The sequence below is a fragment of the Gymnoscopelus braueri genome (assembly GCF_963280865.1).
Source record: "Gymnoscopelus braueri genome assembly, chromosome: 10".
Lineage (NCBI taxonomy): Eukaryota > Metazoa > Chordata > Actinopteri > Myctophiformes > Myctophidae > Gymnoscopelus > Gymnoscopelus braueri.
The window spans coordinates 2,037,168-2,062,031 of NC_137611.1; the positions used below are offsets into that span (position 1 = coordinate 2,037,168).

A 24,864-nucleotide genomic window follows, 5' to 3' on the forward strand; every position below is an offset into this window, starting at 1 on the left:
ATGCTACTGCCCCCTACTGTCTCTGGAGGGGAGTTAGAGACATGCTACTGCCCCCTACTGTCTCTGGAGGGGAGTAAGAGACACGCTACTGCCCCCTACTGTCTCTTGAGGGGAGTTAGAGACATGCTACTGCCCCCTACTGTCTCTGGAGGGGAGTAAGAGACATGCTACTGCCCCCTACTGTCTCTGGAGGGGAGTTAGAGACATGCTACTGCCCCCTACTGTCTCTGGAGGGGAGTTAGAGACATGCTACTGCCCCCTACTGTCTCTGGAGGGGAGTAAGAGACACGCTACTGCCCCCTACTGTCTCTTGAGGGGAGTTAGAGACATGCTACTGCCCCCTACTGTCTCTGGAGGGGAGTAAGAGACATGCTACTGCCCCCTACTGTCTCTAGAGGGGAGTCAGAGACATGCTACTGCCCCCTACTGTCTCTAGAGGGGAGTCAGAGACATGCTACTGCCCCCTACTGTCTCTGGAGGGGAGTTAGAGACATGCTACTGCCCCCTACTGTCTCTGGAGGGGAGTTAGAGACATGCTACTGCCCCCTACTGTCTCTGGAGGGGAGTTAGAGACATGCTACTGCCCCCTACTGTCTCTGGAGGGGAGTTAGAGACATGCTACTGCCCCCTACTGTCTCTGGAGGGGAGTCAGAGACATGCTACTGCCCCCTACTGTCTCTGGAGGGGAGTTAGAGACATGCTACTGCCCCCTACTGTCTCTGGAGGGGAGTTAGAGACATGCTACTGCCCCCTACTGTCTCTGGAGGGGAGTTAGAGACATGCTACTGCCCCCTACTGTCTCTGGAGGGGAGTAAGAGACAGTGCTAATGAGGGGTTTATGGTGGCAGGTGAGATGTTAACAGCGAGTATTGGCGACACTAGGAGGCGCTCTAGACACTGTGGGTTGACTCCGGGCCTGGCTCCTCCTTCGTCTGACCAGAAGTGAGCATTCTTCTGTGCGTCGCGTCGTCATCATTGCTGCTGGGAAAGAACATCTCATTCTGCCTAGATGGGTTTTTTAAACCCTCCTTGCAGGTTTTACTGCAGTCTGTAGCTTTTGGCTTCTTCCTCTCAGAAGAAGTGGTTTGGGCTGCCAACCCACTCCACCCACTCTGCACCAATAACGCCATCAGCTAGCTCTCTCTCTCTCTCTCTCTCTCTCTCTCTCTCTCTCTCTCTCTCTCTCTCTCTCTCTCTCATATATATCTCTTTCCCATACACAGCAACTCGACTCTCTTTCCAACACATAAACCGATGAAAAACTCTTGCCGCTGTGGTATTGATGCCTTTATACGACACAGCCATGATTATAATTAAAATAATGAGAAACAACACAGGTTCAGATGCAGATACATTTTATTCTACTGAAGAACAACAACATGCTTTAGGGAGACACACATACTGGTGTCTCAGAAGTGATTTGCCTGTGATGTTCACTCTCCATCATGCCCCTTCTGGAAGAGAAGAGAGAAGAGAAAGAGAGAAAGGAAAGCAGTGAGATGGACCGTTGAGTAAACAAGTTGCATCAAAATAAATCTTAATAAAACCTGAGTTAGTACACTATGCCTTTAATTGTTCTGAGAGCAGTTGGTGAAGTGATTGGATAACCTTGTATTCAAACGGTGGCTGATTTAAAGTCCTGCCGAAATGGCCTTTTCTGGGATTTTATTTTGAAGTTTCATTCTGAAACTGTATTTTTTCCGAACCAATCATAAGGTCCGATCCCCTTGGGCTATGGGAAGGCATTAGCCAGCCTGCAATGGCCTGCATCTCCCGCAGCCCAGAGGGAGAAAGAGAAGGGCAGTGTGACTGTGAAGCATGATTATGTTACTATGTAGCTTATTTCTCACCTCCAGTGTATTCAGATGCATATTTTAATGTCCTGTTTTGGCATCTATTGAAAGATACGTCCTCATTATGACCACGGGTTTGCTCTAAAAGTGTGAAACGTGTATTTTTCATTTCACCACGTCTTTAAAGGAGTAGTTCCCCACAAAAATTACTTATTTTCTATCAATTCAGTTTTTTAGTTTTTGCAGCATTCCTAAGCCAATAATTTGATGACCGGCGGAAAGATGCTAATGTGGAGACTTAAAGAGGTGGTGCCATGGTTTTGCACTTTTTCTGTTTTTCATGTGTCTATGAGGTTGATAGAACTTCATTAAGCCCCCTGGTGGTGTTTTTATGGTGTTTTATGTCTTCTCTGACTATTTTGAGTTTCTACCTGGAGGCTGAAACCTTGAGGGTCAAACGTGCCAATAGAGAAACAGCCCTTTAGTGACATAGTAAAAATATACCCTCCCCCTCATTATCATAACACAACAGGTGTGGGCATGAGGAGGAGGAGGGACTAGGACAGGTGGGTGGTGCTAAGGTGGTGGAGGAGGTGCTAAGGTGAGAACCAGGTATACTTAATGAACTGGAGGCGTGTCCACATAAAAACATCATTTTAACAATTTCTGTACACTTTTTTGAAAAAATCTTCCTCCTAGTATAACCATAATACCTGATGATTATGTTTTAAGGGGGGAAAAAACACTGAAAATCACGGCACCCCATCTTTAAAGGAGTCTCCTTTGTGTCTCCTACCAGAAATACACGCGGTCATCAAATTATTGTCTCAGGAATGCGTCAAAAACTAAACAAATCTCCACGAATTCAAGGCTTCATGGGGTGTGTTATTGATAGAAAATAAGTCCTTTTTTGGGTGAACTATTCCTTTAACAGTAATATACTGTATGTACACACCTTGGATCCCACATCACGAGTTTTGGCACGAAGCTTGTTGACCTGAGACTCAGCGATGTCAGCTCTCTCCTCGGCCTCGTCCAGCTCATGCTGCAGCTTACGGAACTTCCCCAGGTTACCGTTGGCCTGCTCCTCCTGTTGACACAATGTGTAGTTCATTGCAAAAACTTTATTACACCCTGTCTTGTTTTTTTTTTACATTTATTAACCCATTAAGACCGGGGACGCATCTGTGTCATTTTAAGATTTCTTTAGTTATTCAAAAAATAGCAGATCTACAAGCTCGAGCTTGTAGATCTGCTATTTGTTTTTTAAATCTTGACAATTTGTGCAAATCTTTGAATATATATTTTTAAAGCGAACATTTGTAACTCAAATCTTTGCTTGTGGGGGGATTCTACAAATGTCTTCTAAATCCTAACAGTTTTCTGGAAAAACGTATGTTGCTATATAGGCTTATCAGTGGGGCTTAAAACCATTTTCATGTCAAGGACGCCCACAATTATATGTGTTTGGCCACGGACCCCCATCTGAAAATATTTTGTTCCAGGGACCCCCCAGAAGCAAGGATTTGAGTAAACAATATTTGCTTTAAAAATATACATATATTCAAAGATTTGCACAAATTGTTACGATTTTTCAAAAAATAGCAGATCTACAAGTTCATAGCGCAGCACTCGGTGCCGCAGCATGAACTTGTAGATCTGCTATTTTTTGAATAGCCAAAGTACAAAATATGGATAAAGTGGTTACACGGATGCGTTCCCGGTTTGAATGGGTTAATAGGCTGAAAGATAAAGATAGTGCTCAGTCTATAGTATTTGAATTTCACATTAAAAGCTCGTAGCACTCACAGATTCCTCGGCCGCTCTCTTGTAGGATTTGACTTTGAGCTGCAGCTTGTCCACCAGCTCCTGAAGACGGGTCAGATGTTTGCGGTCCTCCTCGGTCTAGAGACAAGAAAACAACAAGAGTGTTTAGATCTGACACTGGAGGCTGCTTGCTTTTTGCTTGAGGACTTGGAGGAACCTTTGAACTACATTTGAAAGGGTGCCGTATACCTGATAAGTCAGCTCCTTGATGCGTCTCTCACATTTTCTTATTCCCTTTATGGCATCGCTGGACTTCTTCTGCTCACTCTCCACCTCGGTTTCAAGTTCTCTGACCTACCAGATGTAGAGAAGAAGAATCAACATATTGGCTGCCAAGGACGTACAGAAGGAGCGAGTGCATTTTACGGCAGCGGAACTGCCGCGGAACTGCCGGTGGAGGAGCGGCAAGTGCCGGCAGTGACTGCCGCAACTGCCGGTGGAGGAGCGGCAGTGACTGCCGGCGGTGCAGTGGAACTGCCGCGGAACTGCCGGTGGAGGAGCGGCAGCTGCCGGCAGTGACTGCCGGCGGAGCAGCGGAACTGCCGCGGAACTGCCGGTGGAGGAGCGGCAGTCAACTTATTTTTTCCGCCGATAAAGTATAGTTTTGGACCATGACGGAGGCGCGCCAACTCAGTAGACCTTGAGGCCAAGGAGTCGCGCCCGAGCGCCTCCAGGCGCGAGTGCCCGCGACGACCGGCCGATGGTCTACTAGTCGACTAAGCGCCGTCCGAGTTATGTACCGATAGGCACAGAATCGTAAATAATATTGGTGGGGACTGCGTTACACAAACGCAGCACACTCCCAAAGCTGGCGCCGCCGGCAGCTCCGCGGAAGCTGCCGCTGCCGGAAAATGCACTCGCTGTCCCGCCGTAAACACAGGGCTGCCAACACTCCTGGATCCCGCAGGAGTCTCCTGTTTTTTTACCATGTCTCCTGACACTCTCCTGGATCATCATTTCTTCAGTTTTTCTCCTGGATTTGGTATCAAACTCCCAAAATTCACCAGAAGTTTCTGGGGGGGGGGGGACCCCCAGAACCCCCGGTTTGGGGGTGTGGTCAGTGCATGCCATCATACAGAGATATTAACTTTTAAGTAATGAATGGTTATTATTAAAGATGGGTCTTACATTGCTTCAGTCATCAAATCAATTTCTGTAGGCCTACTTTTTTAATGGATGAAATTGTACTCATTATTTCCCAGTAGCTAGTAAAGCAAGCCTGATAAAAGTATCAAATTCATACATTTCACCAAAACACAGGAAATTACATCTACTCTGTTTTAAAAAATGTGGGGGGAGGACCCCCAGACCCCCCCACTAGCCACGCCCCCAACCAATCTCCTGGATTCTGACAGTCCAATGTTGGCAGCCCTGCGTAAACATAAATCTATTTTTTTTAATCCACAAGAGGGCGCTCTAACGCAACTTAGGAATGATCCCTTGACGCTGCGAGAGAAGGAATGGACGGATGTGACGGCATCCCAAAAAACGTCTTCTCCGTCCACTCCTATGTTAGGATTTGTAGAAAAACACATGTAGCTCGGATTTCTCCTTTTTTTTGGGTGTAAACGAGCCTTATTCAACGGGCGATAGCAACAAAATGGCCAATCGCAGTAAAATGTTTTTTCTCCGGTGGACACCCTCCCCCAGACACTTTTTGTGTACTTCCGTGTCTACAATGTGTTTACAACGTGGCTTCCACGGTTCTCCAAAGATCGTCAATTTAAGGTAAAAAATGCTGGCATGGGGATGAAAAACGATGTTTTAATCTCAGGCAGTCCATGCGTTAAAATGTAATTGTATATTTCTTGTGATTCTTCTGATTTGTTGTCACATTTTGCATTTTTGTTATTATGAACTGTGCAACATTCCACTCACCCTGGCCTCCAGCTTCTGCACCTGCTTCTTGCCTCCCTTCAAGGCGATCTGTTCAGCCTCATCCAGACGGTGCTGCAGGTCCTTGATGGTCTGCTCCATGTTCTTCTTCATGCGCTCCAGGTGAGCGCTGGTGTCCTGCTCCTTTTTCAGCTCCTCTGCCATCATGGCAGCATCAGTGATGGCCTTCTTGGCCTTTTCTTCAGCATTTCTGCACTCCTGCATCGCTTCATCCACCTCTGTCTGAAGCTGGGCCGTATCGGCCTCCAGCTTCTTCTTCTGGTTTATCAGGCCAGTGTTCTGGTCGGAGATGAAATCTTATTAGAGAACTGTGTTTATTCCATCAAGTCACAACAATTAAACATTCTGTCTAATTTCTGAGCCTTTGATTAAGAATTTCGCTGGATTTACTACTATTCATGCAATTTGTCAGTTTTGCACTGACATTTCTCCACCTCTTAAGAGCAATCACCAGAAGCTATAGATTAAGCAGTCATGCAATAATTACTCTGTTGGAATTACTCAAAGTCAACCATAAACCTCACACACAACATCCCCATTTCAACCTACAGTAGAAATAGTTATGCTCCTTTCAACTCAACACTGTAAGGCATCTGGATCATTTCAATCTACAGTTGTCACCACAGGTGGAATGTCACATCCCACATGTTGTGTCCTTTCCCAGGAGTCCTCCGTTAATGCATTGACTCTGTTGACTCTTACCTGCGAGTGCAACAACTGGACCCTTTCACTGACATCCATCAGCTCTTGCTCAGCCAGCTTGCGGCCTCTGTCAGTCTGTTCCACCAAGGATCTCAACTCCTCCAACTCAGCCTGCATGAGGTTGTTGCGTCTCTCAACGATGGCAATGTTCTCCTTCAGATCGCTATTGGCATGAAGAGAATCATCAAGCTGAAGTTGAGCATCCTGAAAGAGAAGAAAAGTTGAATAATTATATTTTGGATGTTTATATTTAGTAAGAGTGTTTTTTCTGGGTTCCCTTTTAACAAACTCTACCTTTAGATGTGCTTGAACAGACTTGAGTTGTTTCTGAGCCTCAGCTGCCTGCCTGTTGGCCTGGCTGAGCTGGATCTCCATCTCATTGAGGTCTCCCTCCATCTTCTTCTTCAGGCGCATGGCTTCATTCCTGCTGCGAGTCTCTGACTCAAGAGAGCTTTGAAGAGTATCCACAATTCTCTGTTGGTTTCTCTTTGCCGTCTCCATCTCTTCGTCCTTCTCCGCTAATTTGCGCTCAATCTCAGCCTTCACCTGACTAAACTCTAGCTGTGCTCGAAGGATCTTGCCTTCCTCATGCTCCAGTGTGGCCTAGCATGAGAAGAAGAATGTGGTCAATATCAATTGTGGAATTTGAACAAATTTTGAGTTAAGTTCAAAGTAGCATCATACTGTACCTCTGCTTCCTCCAAAGCTGCTTGAATCTCAGACTTTTCATGCTCCAGCTGTTTTCGATTCTTCTCAAGCTCATGAATACTCTTTCCAGTCTGAGCAATTTGCTCAGTGAGGTCAACTATTTCCTCTGAGGATGAAGATTAAAATAGTTGAGGCATAATTGTGGCACAATTGCACACTCAGACCGTATCTTCAATCCTTGTATGTATGGGCATATGACCATGATTTGGCCTGAATGTGCGGTTATTTCCCGCTTTTAAAGTTTTAATATTAAAATTGTCCTCATATAGGACGATGTTTTTTATTTAAAACAAATTATCTTCTTACCTTGTAGATTCTTGTTCTCTCTCTTCAGGGTCTCCAGGTGGTCCAGAGATTCTTCATAGGAGTTCTTCAGTTTGAAGAGATCAGTGCTCAGAGACCTGGCCTCCTTCTGGGAGCTCTCCAGCTCTACTTGAGACTCCTCATACTTCTGCTTCCACTCTGCCAGGACCTGGAGGAAACAAGAACACGCGTGTCATGTTCAACCACTAGCGCTCTATTGTCCTGCAGTGAAATACTTTTAGAGATAAATTCAACCTTGTCAAAGTTCCTTTGCTTCTTGTCCAGGGCAGCAGCAGCAGCATTAGATCTCTCCACGTCCACCATGAGATCTTCAATCTCATTCTGCAGTCTGTGTTTGGTCTTCTCCAGGGAGGAACATTTAGCATTAACAGCCTCTACAGCCTCCTCGGCATCCTGAAGACGCTGAGCCAGCTTCTTCCTGGATTCATATAGAATCAAATTGAACGGAATGTGAGATTAGTGTTTAGAATAGACTCGCTCCTTTGAGCTCATGCTCTCCTATTGCCTTGGTAAAATATCCGGTTGGAAACATTTTGATACAAAATAAAGTAACATGACTCAACTGGAATAGACACATTGTGTCCCATTCAAATTCCCTGACATGCTTGTTAACTGCTGTATATGGTCTTTACTCTGCTTTTTAAAATCCATTGTTTGATATTAAGGAAAAGGTACAGTAACTTGAATCTAGCTCATCAGGAACCTTCTGGTTGTTTACAATGTATCATTCATAATGGTTGCACATACTTTACCATGGAATGTGGCTATTCATTTCCATGTAACATGTATGTAGAATTATGACAAAGGACGGTGTTGAAGAGCAATGGTGTTGAAGAGCAATGGTGGAAAACAACATTGCACGAACATGGCCTGCAATGTTACGTGCCGTGCATTTATCATTATTTACTCACTTGGCCTCCTCCAGCTCTTCAGTCCTCTGGATGGCATCAGTCTCGTACTTGGTTCTCCACTGAGCCACCTCAGAGTTAGCCTTGGACATGCCTCGCTGCAGTTCAGCTTTGGCCTCCTGCTCCTCTTCATACTGTTCCCTCAGCAGGTCAGAGTCGTGGCGAGCAGACTGCAGTGCATGGGCTAATGCATTCTTGGCCTGAAGTTAAAACAATTAAAATCAGATTAATCTGTGTCATGTATTTATCAGAGATGTTCTGTTATCATCATCTGTTACCTTGACTTCTTCCTCCAGCTGTCTTTTAAGGTCCTCAATCTGCTGAGTGTAGGATAGTTTTCCTCTGGTGAGTTGAGACACCAGAGATTCCTTTTCCTCAAGTTGACGAGAAAGCTCACCTGATTTGACGCAAATTAAAAATGAATGTGTTTTAGTGTGTCATAATATTTGAACGTGCCCTTATTAAAAATCGACCTTTACCATTCTCAGTTTGAAGCTTGGCTCTCTGCGTGGTGAAGTCATTGATGGAGCGCTGTCCCTCTTCTGCCTTTGTTTTATATTCATGCATCTGGTCCTCCAGAACCCTGCACATTTTCTCCGAGTTTGTCTGAAACAGAAAGCATGGTTGTATGAAACAATCAAGAATAAAGAGGTATTATTTGTCATTCCCTCATACAAGCAGTGAAATGTTGGTGTGCCTTAAATTGGACTCCTTACCTTGGACTTAAGGATCTGCTCCATGCTGGAGACCACATCATCCAACTCCAGTCTGAGTTCGCTCTTCTCCTTCTCCAGTTTCTGTTTGACTCTCTGCAGGTTGTCAATCTGCTCTCCCAGGTCAGCCACACTGTCAGCTTGTTTCTTCCTCAGGGTAGCAGTGGTGGCCTCGTGATGCAGAGTGGACTCTTCAAGGTCTCTGCGGATCTTCTGGAACTCGGCCTCCCTCTTCTTGTTCATCTCAACCTGGGAAGCTGTTGCTCCACCAGCCTCCTCCAGCCTCTCGCTGATCTCCTCCAGCTCTCTGGCCAAGTCAGATCTCTGCTTCTCTACCTTTGCTCGGGCAGCTCGTTCTGCCTCAAGCTCTTCTTCAAGTTCCTCAATGCGGGCCTACAAGATCCAGGTCAATTGCAACTTAATCATGGATTCAGCTGCATGACATAAAAATGTTCTTCTTCAAGTTGATTTAACTGTCATTACCTGCAACTCCTTCATTTTCTTCTGAAGTTGAGTACTCATTACTTGTTCGTCTTCAATTTTTCCAGTAAGTTGGCTGATTTCAAAATCTTTTCTGATGACAAAAACGTTACAGATCATTATACCTTGACAACATACTTTTAAATCGTATTATTCACTGATATAGTCAAGAAGCAGTCAATACTTTTTCAGCCTCTCTTCTAGTTGTTGCTTGTCATTTTCCAGGTCCATGACACTCTCATGAGACAACTTTAAGTCTCCTTCAAGCTTCCTCTTAGACCTCTCAAGATCCATACGAATCTTCTTCTCTTGCTCTAAGGACCCTTCAAGCTGTGACAAGTGATACATCATACTTAGTCAGAATACTTAGTCATATATAAAGAAATGGATTGACCAAAAAAATAAATAAAACAAATTCTTACATCGTCCACTTGCTGTTCCAGCTTAGCTTTGAACTTGGTCAGAGAGTTGACTTTGTCTTCCTCTGACTGCAGGTCATCCAGTGTCTGCTGGTGAGCCTCTTGTAAGGCCTTCTTCTCCTTGGTCAGCTTGGCGATGATTTCATCCAGAGAAGCCATTTCCTCAACCAAGTTCTTCACCTACGATTTTAAGCAGTGACATGTAAACGGTGCCCCAAGCAATAATTGTTCACACAAGCAACAAAGAGATGGCAGTTAATAATATGATATACCTTGTTCTCTGTGGCATGCTTCTCTTTCTCCACTTTAGCCAGAGTTAGTTCCAAGTCATCAATATCCTTCTTCAACTCAGAACACTCATCCTCCAGTTTTCTCTTCTTAGCAGTCAGTTCTGCATTCATCTCCTCCTCATCCTCCAACCTCTCTGAAAACTCTTTGGATTTAGCCTCCAGCTGAATCTTGCTCCTGATCAGACCCTCACATCTCTCTTCGGCGTCACCAAGATTATCTTGCTCCTGTCATAGTTGAAAACATGCAGGATACTCTGTAGTACATTTGATCACATATAATATTTTGTAGATTATCTACAAAATATTATATTTTAACATACCGATTGGACTTGGAGTTGTAGGTCATTCTTCTCTTGGAGAAGAGTGACCATTTTCTCTTCCAATTCCTTCTTGCGAGCTTCAGATTTTGCATAGGCCTCTTTAAGTTTGGCAAACTCCTCCTTCATGTTAGCCATTTCCTTCTCAGACTCCGCTGACTTCAACAGTGGCTTGATCTTGAAGTACATCCTCATCCATGGCCAATTCTTGACCACCATGAAGGCACGGATATTCCACTGGATCACCAGCAGTGCATCCCTGTGGATTGTTTACTGTGTCACTATATTGCCGAGCAGCACAAATGTGAACTAATGGGTTAGATCTGTGTCATCTCAAAATATGTCAGGCATTTTAAAGGATACACTGCAGTGAAATAGTGTACAATCCGAGCTTAACCTGTGTTCTAGGTTGTACAATTGCCCACAAAAGGTGCATTTTACAAAATAACTTACAAACCAACATTATGAATATATGACTGTGAAGGTGACAAAAAGGTAGTATGTAATTGTCCATTAATGTTAATCAAATGAATCTTTAATGTGAGTGTGGTTTCCTACCGGCGTTCTACAATCTTCCCGAACTCCATTCTTGCCAGAAGACCTCGTGACCTGGACTGTATTCTTGTGATAATCAAAGCCAGTCGGTCATCTCGCATCTCCTCTAGCAGACCAAGCAGCCCAGCTTTGAAGAACACCTTAGGGTTATAGGGATACATCATGAATATCTATATTTAATGTGGTCGATTAACCTTTTTATGAGTTATTTACTCATACACGTTTACGTCAATGCTACTAACCTTTGTGTGCCCTAGTTTGTACTGGATATGGTCAATAGCCTCAAGAGAGCCCAACAGTTTCTCTGCAGCTTTCTTGTTATCAATGAATTGTCCATCGGGGATGGAAGATGGGTTCAGAATGCGATATCTTTGTCATAAACAGGAAAGAGATTCACTATTTTACCTGATGTTTTTCTGAAATATACTGAACCGACAAAAACATGTGGAAATCGTGTGTGGCAGCACTTCATTGACATCTACCTCTGTCTGAAATCTCCATAGAGGATCCTGTTGGGGAAGCCCTTCCTGCAGATCCTGATGCCTTCCAGCACACCGTTACAGCGGAGCTGGTGCATCACCAGAGGATTCTCCATGATCCCAGGAGTCTTGGTCTCGTTGGGGATGATGCAGCGCACAAAGTGAGGGTGAGTAGACCTCAGGTTGGTCATCAGTTTGTTCAGGTTCTCCTGTAAACACAGTACGCATCAAAGGGCATTCATTTGGTGTTGAAGCCATTGGCTATATAGAGCACCGAAGTCCTGACATCACTGCCAGTAGAGGGCGCTTTTCAGCAGGTTCGCGGCTTTACTTTTTGTGTTGATATCCTCATTGGGGAATCTTAGATCTTTTCATATAAGAACTGTGTTCCAAACAAACACACCACCCCGGCGATTCTACTCATATGGATATGAAGCATCGACTGAAGGTGTAAATGTACACATTTACCCAAAGAGTAACACAATATAAACACTAGAAATGAGTCAAACAACCCAAAGACTACATTTCCCATGAACGCGGCTGCTGTGGGGACAGTGATTTCAGACCCGGAAGTTGTAGTTCTTTTAAGGCAGAATTAATTCCATTTTCGCCAGAAACAGGCTGTATCAAATATGAATGAATATCATAAACGATGCAGAGCCCCCCCCCCTGACAGAAACGCAGAGGTGGTGTGTTTATGTTTGGAACACAGTTCTTATATGACGTGATCTATGATTCCCAAATAGGGATTTTAACACAAAAAATAAAGCCACGAACCCGTGAAACAGCGCCCTCTAGTGGCAGTGACGTCCGACTTCGGTGCTCTATTCTCCATGCCAAAGGATGTATGGATCAGTGTCCTCACAGACATATGGGTGGTATGACTATTCTCACTATAACTGTGTGCTTTCAATAGAAATAAGTCATCACTATCTTACCCTATGTAAACAAGATACAGTTTGGAAGGATGAGCCTTTCTTCTTGGTGCCACCACCACTTTTCGCCTTGCCATCTTTAGAAAAACATGATATTCATTAATACATTCACAGGTAAGTGTATAAACCAGTATTCATGGACTAAATAGAAAAATTGATATAATTTAAAGACAATGTTATTAATATGATTTATTTTCAGGGGGTCACCAGTCCCATAGACCTGAAATGGTTGTTTTGTCATACTTGTCATAATGTCATACTGTGTCACACAAATTGTAGTAGTCTGTAGTGACACCCCTTGTAGCTGTCATTGTAGCGTTTGTCTATATGGAAGGAACGCTGAAAAATGAATGCTACAGGGCCCTTTGGAAAGCAATTACACGTCCTCAGAAATGTATTTATTATGTAAAATACATAAAATAAATGAATGCATTTCCGACACACATGGATGAAGAAATAATGTGTAATAGTGCTTAGAGAAGTTTTCAGAAACACATTTATGTGGAAAATTATACCAGTGAAAGATGATATCAAAAATATACTTTTGTTCAATTTGAAAAAAAAGTTTACACAGAATGGCTCTTAAGGCTTATCAGAACAACATAAATATCAGTCCGTTTTCTGAATACATACCGGAGTCCCCTGCATAATCTGCAAACAGGATGCCGAGAAGCTTCAGACTAGACTTCTGGTAGAGTCCGACGACCGTCTCGTTCAAAGGGTCTTTGTTCTTCACCAGCCAGTTGTTGATGTTATAATCCACGGTACCAGCGTAGTGAACCAGGGAGAAATGAGCCTCCGCTTTGGTTTTGGAAAGCCTTGGCTTCTGGAAGTTCATGGACTTCCCCAGGTGGTTGTCGTACAGCTTGGCTTTGAAGGTGGCGTCGCTGGCCTTGGGGAACATGCACTCCTCTTCAAGGATGGACATGATACCCATGGGCTGAAAGGTCATTAACGTTAATATAACAGACATTACAGTAGTGTAGATCAGTGGTTCTCCATCTTTTTAAGGGGCGCGACCCCCCAAAATAATCATATTTGAACTGGGGACCCCCCAAAATAATCATATTTGAACTGGGGACCCCCCAAAATAATCCTATTTGAACTGGGGACCCCCCAAAATAATCCTATTTGAACTGGGGACCCCCCAAAATAATCCTATTTGAACTGGGGACCCCCCAAAATAATCCTATTTGAACTGGGGACCCCCCAAAATAATCATATTTGAACTGGGGACCCCCCAAAATAATCATATTTGAACTGGGGACCCCCCAAAATAATCCTATTTGAACTGGGGTTCCCCCATAATAATCATATTTGAACTGGGGTTCCCCCATAATAATCATATTTGAACTGGGGATGACCCCCCCCCCCCCAACCTGACAAGCACTTGTAATTGTAGGATTTGAGGCGTTACATTTAGTTTGACTCGGTTCCCACAGATAAATATAGTGAAAATATTTGCCTCTTTCTTATATTATTTGACAATTTGGCCAATATTTCACCAGTTTTTATAGTATAGTTGGCTATATAGTTTGACGATTACTTTTGCTGCAGTAATTGTCTTTTTTTTTTGTATTAAAAAATTCTTAAAAGTCCTTAAATTGTCACTTCTCTGTCATCTTAGGACCCCCCTCCCCCCCAAATCATGCGGGGTCCCCCCTGGGGGTCCCCGACCCACAGGTTGAGCACCACTGGTGTAGATGTCAAAGGCTGATTCTGCTCATCAAAATAATAATAATAATAATAATAATAATAATAATAATATTTCACCTTTTCAATCAGGTCTATACAAGCCTGTAAGTCCATGCCAAAGTCAATGAAAGTCCATTCAATGCCTTCTTTCTGGTACTCCTCCTGCTCCAGCACAAACATGTGGTGGTTGAAGAACTGTTGCAGCTTCTCGTTGGTGAAGTTGATGCAGAGTTGCTCAAAGGTGTTGAACTGCAATCATATAGGTTTGGGAATTATTGATCAGGTCGTGCAGCGAGCAGACTAGAACACACAGACAATGTCTTTATCTGCAAACCAGTGTGATTTTGTCGACAACAACAAATACAAACTAGACTAAAATGTTAGTGAGGGATCTAGTGGAGAAGAGATCCAGTAGAACTAAAAGACAAGTCATTTTATGTTTGGTTGCCCGTGGATGTTGCGCTCTGAAGATAGCAGATCTGTAGATCGGCTATTTTCAGCATGCAACCAAGTGTAAAATCAGCCATTACGACGCCATCAAGGCACCGCCAACATACATTTCAGTCGACTAAATCAACTGTAGATTTAGTTAATTATAATCTCATGATATTTAATCGACGACTAAAATATGACTAAAACTAAATGGAATTTCATTCAAAAGACTAAAACTAAATCAAAATGTGCTGTCAAAATCAACATTGACACAAACAATGTATTTTTTCTGCAAACTCACATCAAAGATCTCAAACCCGGCGATGTCCAGACAACCGATGTAGAACTGACGGGACTGCTTGGTGTACAGAGATTGGTTGATTCTTATCACCATCCACATGAACATCTTCTCGTACACTGACTTAGACAGAGCACCGATGGAGTAGTTCACCTGCAGCAGCAAAGGAAAATATGTTCTACAAACGTTACAGAATTATTTTTTAAATTACACTAAATAATTTCCCGCCACAATATCCTTCCATACCTGGTCAACACTTTGTCCCTTGGTGACCCACTCGTTTCCTACTTTCACCCTGGGGTGACAGAGACCCTTTATGAGGTCCGAGGAATTTATGCCCATCAGATACGCAACTTTGTCAGCATCTAAGGAGATAAAAATATGTTTTATTCTCAGGTAAGCCTTGGCTGCTCTTTCTCCCATGTATATTTTAGTAATGTTTCTGAAAGGCCAAGACCACTTTAGGTTTGGGTTGTGTAGTTATCTTGCCATGATGTAACTCCAAAGGTGGACAAGAAATCTAAAATAATTGCTCCATTGATTTTGAATTGATAATTAATAATAATAATACATTTTATTTGTAATGCACTTTTCATTCACAAGGAATCTCAGAGTGCCACATGGTAAAACATCATCAAACATATAAAGTTAAAAAGCAGGATTTAAAAACAGATGTGACTAAACAACAATTCAACACGAAAATGCCCTCTGAAACAAAAACGTTTTCAGGCCTATTTCCAGGGTCTGTGGTGAAGGCTGTTCCACAGGGTCTGTGGTGCTCTCAGGTCAATAGGAAGGCTGTTCCACAGGGTCTGTGGTGCTCTCAGGTCAATAGGAAGGCTGTTCCACAGGCGCGGCGCTGCCGAGCAGAAGGCCCGGTCACCCATAGTACGTAGATTTGTACCAGGGGCATCGAGGAGGAATATGCTCGTAGATCTGAGGGTGCGGGTGGAATTTTGTGGGGGCCTAATTAATTTCTGTAGGTAGGGAGGGGCATGTCCATTTATGCAGTTGTGGGTGATCAGCAGGACCTTGTAGTCGATCCTAGCTGAAACGGGGAGCCAGTGCAGTGAAAATAGGGCCGTTGTCATGTGATCATGCTTACGCACTCTCATTAGGACCCTGGCAGTGCTGTTTTGGATGTATTGCAGCTTCTGAATACTTTTGCCAGGAATCCCAATGAAGAGTGCGTTGCAGTAGTCCAGTCTAGAGGAGATAAAGGCATGGACAAGTTTCTCTGCATCTGACAGGGTTTAAAATATAAATAAATAATTCAAAATATGCTCCTCATTGACTTACATTATACGGTGAAACAGCTCTCAAAGTCACTCGTTTAGCACATAAACGAACGCAAACAAAGATGATTCAGACAATATAGAACATCACCAAATCCAGTACTGTTTCTTTTTGTAGGCCTATATAGAAATGTCAACTTCCTGCTGATTTTACCATTTGAAGGTCCGAATCCAGATCTGTGGATCCAGTCCGGGCTTTCTTCTAAATAAAAATAGCAAAATCTACAGGAAGTTGACACAAATAAAACAAAAAGAACAGTACTGGGCTTGGTGATGTTCTATATTGTCTGAATCAGCTTTGTTTGCGTTCGTTTATGTTCTAAAAGAGTGACTTTGAGAGCTGTTTCACCGTACAATGTAAGTCAATGAGGAGCATATTTTGAATTATCAATTCAAAATCAATGGAGTAATTATTTTACATCATGGCAAGATAACTACACAACCCAAACCTCTGCCAAGGTTGCCCTTTAACCACTTGTCCCTCAGCGGTCTATACTTGGCCCACTTTACCAGTTCAAAATGTATACACATCTTTTGAAAATAGCAGATCTACAAGCTCACAATGCGACGCGATGCGACGCATTGTGAGCTTGTAGATCTGCTGTTATCAAACGGCAGAAATAGGTCTGAAGTGGGTAATGTATGTTTTGTAATAATAATCTAAATTTACAAAGTAACTAGTAACTAAAGTTTTCAAATAATTGTAGTAGAGTAAAAGTACAATATTTGCCTCTGAGATGTAGTGGAGTAGAAGTAAAAGTATTGAAAATGGGAAACACCAGTAAAGTAAAAAATCCTCAAAAGTGTACAGTACTTAAGTAAATGTACTCAGTTACTTTACACCACTGACCCTGAGTGCCATCGGCCTCAGCCTGTTCCTCTCTCTGCTTCTGTTTGAACTTCATGTTCCCGTGGTGCATGATGGCGCCGGTCAGCTTGTAAATGCTGTTCTTCTCTTCTTGAGTGAAGCCCAGCACGTCAAAAGCACCCTGGAAACACAAGATGGCATCGGATCATCATAAAGCCATTATGAATGTCGGACATTGGGGATAATTATTCATCTGATTTCGGGGGAAAGTTGACATTTGTCTCACATCCGTAGCATGCAGCTCCTCAGCGTCATTGATGGAGGCGACTGTCGTCTCTCCTTGGGAGATGAAGCCGTAGTCATAGGGGTTGTTGGTGATGAGCATCATTTCTGTGGACAAGATGATTTTTTTAAATTATTGCATTTATTTTATGTTAAAGCTCTATATTCTGATTGCTTATAGACTCTATACCAGTGGTTCGGGGACCACCAGTGGTCCTTGAGGGGGTTCCAGGTGGTCCCCAGCTAAGTGATGGAGAGTTGGTAACCAAATGGACCCTTGATATAGTAAATTGAGTAAATGTTCAGTAACTGAATTTCATATGGTATTACCCACCCAAAAGTTCAGGCTTAACCTGAGACAAGATCTGGTAGAAAATGTGGTAATCTCTCTCATTCTTCAGCTGGAAGGTCACACGCGACTTCTCCAGGAGATCTGTGGAGAGAATAGATACTCATTGTCGTTGTCGTTCTGACTTCCGCACTGTTCACCTCTGTTTGAAAGTTGAACAACACAACCGTACAACCACACGACCGTAGTAGTGTATGTCATAGAAACGTCAACTAGTGGTGTAATGTAACTAAGTACATTTACTTAAGTACTGTACTTAAGTCCAATTTTGAGGTATTTGTACTTTACTTGAGTATTTCCAAATTGCAGTACTTTTACTTCTACTCCACTACATCTCAGAGGCAAATATTATACTGTTACTCCACTACAATTATTTGAAAAGTTTAGTTACTAGTTACTTTGTAGATTATTATTACAAAACATACGTTAACCACTTCAGGCCGATCTACAAGCTCACAGTTCCGAAATTGTGAGCTTGTAGATCTGCTATTTTCAAAGGATTTTTATACATTTGAAAACTGATACGGGACATTCTGCATAATTAGTACTGTTACCGCTGGTACTTTAAGTACATTTTGATGACAATACTTGTGTACTTTTACTCAAGCACATTTTGAATTCCGAACTTTTACTTGGAACAGAGCATTTCTGTATTGCAGAATTGATTGACTTTTAATTAAGTAAAAAATGGGAGTACTTTTTCCACCACTGACGCTAACACAGCTGCCATGGATGGCAGCTGTGTTAGAGTGGGCTGCCACCCCCCCCCCCCTTACACAGCCCTATGAGTAGACTTCCAGCCTGGCGGAAAAATGCACACCACTGTGTGGCAACAGTGTTGCCAGATTTTGCAAGATAAATAAGCAGGTACTACCAGGTCTACGAAACCAAGCCAAAAAGAAGTGACTATATCAGTGTAACCACTTTAAACCTATATATCGGCTATTTTCAAATGAGCTTGTACTGTAGATCTGCTATTTTCAAAACAATCTTGAAACAGATGTGAGATATTTGGAATAGTTTTGCATAACATTGTATGGGGGGACAAATACGTATTACATTGGGGGGGTCCTTGACATGAAAATGTTTCACATCCATGGGTTTAAACAACATTAGGAAGCAAGGCCAAATAAGCAACTTTACATAAAAACAAGCCCAAAGTCGCTTATAATAAGCGGACATGGCAACACTGCTGGGCGCACCTTTCTAGTTGCATCTTATTTAGTCTTTTATTCAGTCGGCTATTACTTACATGTCTCAATATCAGCAGAGGCCAACTTTCCTCGGTTGTCAAAATGAATTCGGATGAATTTACCCTGAGAAGAAAAGAAACGTTTTAGCGCTTTATCAATTTATCGATCAATACGTTTGGCTCAGTCAGACACTCACAAATCTGGAGGAGTTGTCATTCCTGATGGTCTTGGCGTTACCGAAGGCCTCCAGAGCAGGGTTAGCCTGGATGATTTGATCCTCCAGGGTACCCTGTCAAATGTATACTCAATAAATATTGGTATTACCGTTTTAAGATGTATTTGTTCTTTGTTTTTATTGGTTAACAACATACAGGTATTTTAAGATTCTATATTTTACTCTACAAACCTTTTTCTCAGCAGCTGCATCTTTTTTCCCACTTGGCACAGCAGCAATGCTGGCAAAATACTGAATGACACGCTTGGTGTTGACAGTCTTTCCAGCACCAGATTCTCCACTGAAATAAAGAATGATGATGTTAGGTTACCATTATTATACAGTATATGAAATGGTAATTTTGCTGTGTAAATGTATTTGACTTACGTGATGAGGATGGACTGGTTTTCTCTGTCTGTAAGCAAGAGAAATATGAGCCGTGAATAGTGCAGTGGTGGTATGGCTTAAGATGGAAAGACTTTGAACAAATGTAAATCGGACTGTATACCTGACAGCATGTACTGATAGGCATTATCAGAGATGGAGAAGATGTGAGGAGGAGCTTCAGCCCTCTTCTTTCCTCTGTAAGCAGCAACCACTTCTTGGTTGTAGACCGGCAGCCATTTGTAGGGGTTGACCGTCACACAAAACAGCCCAGAGTAGGTCTACGAGATAATGGGATGGAGTAGTGGATATAGCAAAGAATCAGTAGCTTTTTTTTAAATCATTGATTGAAGGAGAATGGTAATGATTAGTCTTACATAGATCATCCATGCAGCATAACGCTCTTTGAGGTTGAACAGTTAAACAGAATGGTAATGATGTTGTAGTCTTACATAGATCATCCATGCAGCATAACACTCTTTGAGGTTGAACAGTTAAACAGAATGGTAATGATGCTGTAGTACATAGATCATCCATGCAGCATAACGCTCTTTGAGGATAAACAGTTAAACAGAATGGTAATGATGCTGTAGTACATAGATCATCCATGCAGCATAACGCTCTTTGAGGTTGAACAGTTAAACAGAATGGTAATGATGCTGTAGTACATAGATCATCCATGCAGCATAACACTCTTTGAGGTTAAACAGTTAAACAGAATAGTAATGATGCTGTAGTCTTACATAGATCATCCATGCAGCATAATGCTCTTTGAGGTTAAACAGTTAAACAGAATGGTAATGATGCTGTAGTCTTACATAGATCATCCATGCAGCATAATGCTCTTTGAGGTTAAACAGTTAAACAGAATGGTAATGATGCTGTAGTCTTACATAGATCATCCATGCAGCATAACGCTCTTTGAGGTTGAACAGTTAAACAGAATGGTAATGATGCTGTAGTCTTACATAGATCATCCATGCAGCATAACGCTCTTTGAGGTTGAACAGCACAGCCGGCTCATGCAGGAAGGTGAACATCGCCATGTCTTCAATTTTATCAAACTTTGGCGGGTTCTGAGGATGGACATCGTCCTCTTTCACGGTCACGGTCTGCAAAAAAAAGATGGTTCATCCTGAGACAAGCAGTGATAAATCATAGACTTGAATCATCATCTATATCAGTGGTTCTCAACCTTTTCAGCCTGTGATATTTGAACTAGGGGGGACCCCCCCCCCCCCCCTCAGGAGTTGAGGCATTCGATTTAGATTGAAAAAGAAAGAAGCAAGCACTCATCAGACGAGTCGTTCAAAGTACAAAAAAGTAAAATAATGGGTGCACAGTTCAGGCAGAAACAGTTTCTTTGAATAGAATACCAGCGCTCATGTTCATCCATTTAGGATCTTGTTTTTTAAATAATTTGTATCCCTCGATTTTGTAACCCTTTTTTCACCCGGTGCCAATTTGCTAAGTGATCCCGGGCACTACACTCCCCCCACCAGCCTAGGGAGGCCAGGGCCGAGCTCATGCCTCCTTCAATGCATGAGAGCCAACTGACCTCCTTGTCACCTGACGGGGGAGTTTCTCTGGTTGGACGTAGTGCTTGGAAGGAACACGTTATTCCAACCAGTTCCTTTCCCCTCCATCAGGCTCCCCGGCTGACCAGGGGGAGGCAGTATAGTGACCAGGATTACTGCATGGGCATTAACTACCCTAGGACACACGAGGAGAACATGCAAACTCCACACAGAGTAAGGATCTTGTTTTTTAATTCAAGTCTTATCGCCCCCAGCAGCACTCAGTTAACCGGACATTTCGGCCTCACAGGCCTTCCTCAGCGTGTGTCAAATTCAATTCAATTTAGATGCCTCAACAAAAAGTTATTGTGAAAATAGCAGGTTGCGAGGCGTTGTGAGCTTGTAGATCGGCTATTTTCAAAACTTCTGCCTCTTTCTTATATAGTTTGACCATTTGGTGAAGGTTTGACCAGTTTTTATAGTACAGTTTGTTGATTGCTTCTGATGCCATAATCTGGGGACCCTCACAAAATCATGTGGGGACCCCCCACCCTGGGGGTCCCGACCGACAGGTAGAGAACCACTGATCTATCATGTCCCCATGCACCTCTAATTCATAAAACATGATATCTATCTTCCGCCTACCTTCTTGAACTCTGTGAAAACGGTGACCTGTTCACCGTCTCTGCTGGTGATGGAGGCCTTGACGTACTCCACCTCGGGGTCAGGGACGAAGCATTCCTTCTTCATGTCAAAGGGTCGAGTCTGGGCCTCCAGGCGCTCCCTGTCCGATTTCCTCAGATAGCAGGCGGCCGGCCCGTAGTCCAACATGGCGGCGTCTCCCATTGTTCACTCTGTTTAGCATCAAATAACAGTTCAGATACAACATTGTGTTTATTCCCTTCTCATCCGGTTTAACAACAATTAGGATTGTGGCTCAACTGGCATACGTCTACAGAATACAGAGCTCACACACATACAGTACAGTAACAACCCTCTCCTTCCTCCATGCGTGTTTTAGTGGTTTAATAAGTAGGTAGTAGTAGGTCGGGAGATGGCTTATTGTCGGTATCAGCCGAGTAACACGCGGGAGTCTGTCCCCGTTACTATGCGCTAGACCCCTGGGAGATGGATTGCTGAGGTGGAGCGCCACACCTATCCTCAGCTCCCAGTACTTACCGCACGACTTACCGCACCCAAGCCGTGCTACTCATGCGCTGAGTTGGCGGTGCCCGGGATCGAACCCATGACCTTGTGGTCTGAAGGCGAGAGCTCTACCGACTGAGCTACCCGGACACAAAGTGTTAGTGGTTTAGTAACAGATCAATTCAAAGAAACAAAGAGGTCAGACGCATACATGGGCAACTGGTGGCCCGTGGGCCACATGCGGCCCCCGGCTTCACTTAATGTGGAATCAGAATAGTGATATATTATTGATTTCAGCTGTTATGATTCCATACATGACCCGCTTTAATTACTTCAGTCCATATTAGTAGCTTAATGACTAGTATTAACATTCTATTGTCTTTTTTTTATGTCCAATGCATTAGTATTTAAGTTCATAAAGTTAACATAAGTATAACTAAATGCATTTGAAATGAAATGAAATGTTACTTTTCAGGATTCCAATTCAAAAGTAGCCAAAAAAATATCTGGATTGCAATTCCAAAATAGCTAAAATAGCAGATCTACAAGCTCAAAAAACGCGCCGCACTGCGACGTGTTTTGAGCTTGTAGATCGGCTACTTTTCCTGCTTTTGTGTGACATAGAATGGCGACTATATGTAAGTACAGTATAAGCAACGTGTCCCTCTGGAGTGAGTGTGTAAATATAGTGGCCCTCTCCATCATCACAGTTGCATCAGCCCTGACCTACAGTATACAGAGCTCACACGTGTGCAGTAACAACCCTCTCGTTCCTTCTGGCGTGTTTTAGTGGTTTAGTAACGGATCAATTCAAAGAAACAAAGAGGTCAGGGCTTTGTTATGCCTTCATTGAAATCCTGCTTCTTTTCTCTTTTCTCTTTTTTTTTTTTACACTATTGTAGATTTATTTCACACTCTACAGTCCACTATGCATTTGAACAAACAAACAAACGTTTGATTGCATCTGTTACATGCTAATTGAAACGGAATGGAAGTTCTAGAAAGTTGGATAAATGATGCTATTATAACAGCACACTTACTCACTCAAATACAGTCAAACAGTAATGATACTGTACCTGGGTAGTCTGTACCTCCCAGGAGATCGGGATCTGCGTTAGCCATGGGAACCAGAGAGAAGCCAATTAGAACGTCAACATCACTTTTCAAAGATGAAACCATCTTCACTGCCATGTTGTGTTTCAAAAGATATGAATTATACCCGGTATTAAATTCCCTGTGTGTGTTTTGCTTACCTTTTGACTCTCGACCTTTCGGTGGCTGAAGTGAAGTGATGGCACCGGTCACTGAGAGCGGGCAGTCTTTCCATTAATAAGTGGGGTTTAGTCCACCAAATATGGGGATGGATTTCAGATAAGCTGCACATTTAAAAAAAAATCCTCCAAAACGGGGCCGGACTATTGTTGCTTAGTGTTTCTATTTGTTGCTCTCACCTTGTGACAGACAAGCGGAGGACACTGAGTGGTACACGGCAAAGCAAGGGGAGGGCAGTGGATCAGAGATGGGGGGCTCATCCATATCAAATGATGCCATCTGCAGTAAATTACATGTGGTTTCTGACAGTGGTGGAAAAAGTACTTTTACTTACTTAAGTAAAAGTGTCAATACTGCAATGTAGAAGTACTCTTGTTACAAGTAAAAGTACGGAATTCAAAATGTACTTGAGTAAAAGTGCAAAAGTAATGTACTTAAAGTACCAAGAGTACTAAAATGTTTGAAAATAGCTGATCTACAAGCTCACAACGCGTCGCATCGCGACGCGCTGTGAGCTTGTAGATCGTCTATTTTCAAATAGCCTAAGTATAAAATACTGCTTAAGTGGTTAATGTATGTTTTATAATGTAATCATTTATATCTGCAAAGTAACTAAAGTTTTCAAATAATTGTAGTGGAGTAAAAGTACAATATTTGCCTCTGAGATGTAGTATTTTTACTTTTGGTACTTTAAGAACATTTTGAAGCCAATACTTTATTAGCCAATAAAATATTTTTTCTCGAGTAAATTTTGAATTCTGGACTTTTACTTGTAACAGAGTATTTCTATATTGCATTATAGGTACTTTTACTTAAGTACAAGAAATCTGAGTACCTTTTTCCACCCACTGCACAAATCTGACCCCCGCCATATTGTAGTGAAAGAACAGCTCTGGCCCGGGAGGGGGGGGGGGATGTTCTGTAAATACTCTGAATTACAAAGGAAGATAAACAGCTCAGTTGAAGCTCTAGCATGTGTTGTGCTGCTAAACGCATTTTGTAGAGAGGCGTAACGTTCCGAGACAATAAAGAAGTGCAGCTGCTGTCTGCTAGAGTTGCGGTCGGAGGACTTGTCACTCACCACTGTTCTAACCAGTTATTGTAGATCTTCAGCGCCGGGTCTCAACTTACCGCCATGGCATTGTTTCCTTGCCTTGGCGACAGAGGATAACCCTGTCAAATTCTCTGTCTGAATTTCTCTCTCTGATTGAGGAGGGCAGCCTGTGTGAGGCTGCTGATATATCTGAATAGATGAGACATAACAGGTGCACAATTGTTCTTATTTAATCCATTCAGACCCGGGGAAAGCATGTGTGTGTCATTTTAAGATTTCTTTGGCTATTCAAAAACAGCAGATCTACAAGCTACAAGCTGCTATTTTTGAAAAAATCGTAAAAAATTTGTGCAAATTATTTTCTTTTTTTTTCTTTTTTAAAGGGACAATGTTTGACTCAAATCTTTGCTTCTGGGGGTCCCTGTTACAAAATATTTTGAGATGGGGGTCCGCGGCCAAATACATGTCATTTTGGGGGTCCTTGACATGAAAAAGTTTGAGAACCACTGATATAGAAACATACGTTTTTCAAAAAACTGTTTGGATTTAGAAGATATTTGTAGAATCCCCCAGAAGCAA

At 42.7% G+C, this 24,864-nt stretch overlaps 1 protein-coding gene across 4 annotated transcripts; it reads right to left on the reverse strand.

Annotated features, from left to right (window-relative positions):
- Positions 1–1,343: 1,343 nt before the first annotated feature.
- LOC308094303 (myosin-7-like) lies at positions 1,344–23,070 on the reverse strand. Of its 4 annotated transcripts, none has more exons than XM_080440868.1 (38): positions 23,036–23,070; positions 21,459–21,667; positions 20,265–20,408; positions 19,421–19,577; positions 19,300–19,327; positions 19,105–19,213; positions 18,895–18,987; positions 18,758–18,821; positions 17,491–17,589; positions 17,161–17,264; positions 16,917–17,055; positions 15,018–15,136; positions 14,775–14,924; positions 14,120–14,290; positions 12,980–13,286; positions 12,350–12,423; positions 11,415–11,620; positions 11,175–11,301; positions 10,936–11,072; positions 10,381–10,636; positions 10,043–10,285; positions 9,774–9,950; positions 9,536–9,681; positions 9,355–9,445; positions 8,875–9,264; positions 8,638–8,764; positions 8,437–8,555; positions 8,162–8,358; positions 7,485–7,668; positions 7,233–7,398; positions 6,908–7,032; positions 6,513–6,821; positions 6,219–6,422; positions 5,499–5,795; positions 3,810–3,914; positions 3,603–3,698; positions 2,749–2,883; positions 1,344–1,454 (listed from the first exon to the last, which is right to left on the reverse strand). In XM_080440868.1, exons 2-38 carry the CDS (start codon positions 21,657–21,659, stop codon positions 1,434–1,436), a joined length of 5,817 nt encoding a protein of 1,938 aa, XP_080296994.1. In that variant the 5' UTR covers positions 21,660–21,667; positions 23,036–23,070; the 3' UTR covers positions 1,344–1,433. The 4 variants fall into 4 exon arrangements, with proteins under 4 accessions (XP_080296994.1, XP_080296993.1, XP_080296996.1 ...); XM_080440867.1 differs by having other exon boundaries at positions 23,004–23,070; XM_080440870.1 differs by lacking the exons at positions 20,265–20,408; positions 21,459–21,667; positions 23,036–23,070 and adding an exon at positions 19,821–19,851.
- Between the last annotated feature and the right edge of the window lie 1,794 nt (positions 23,071–24,864).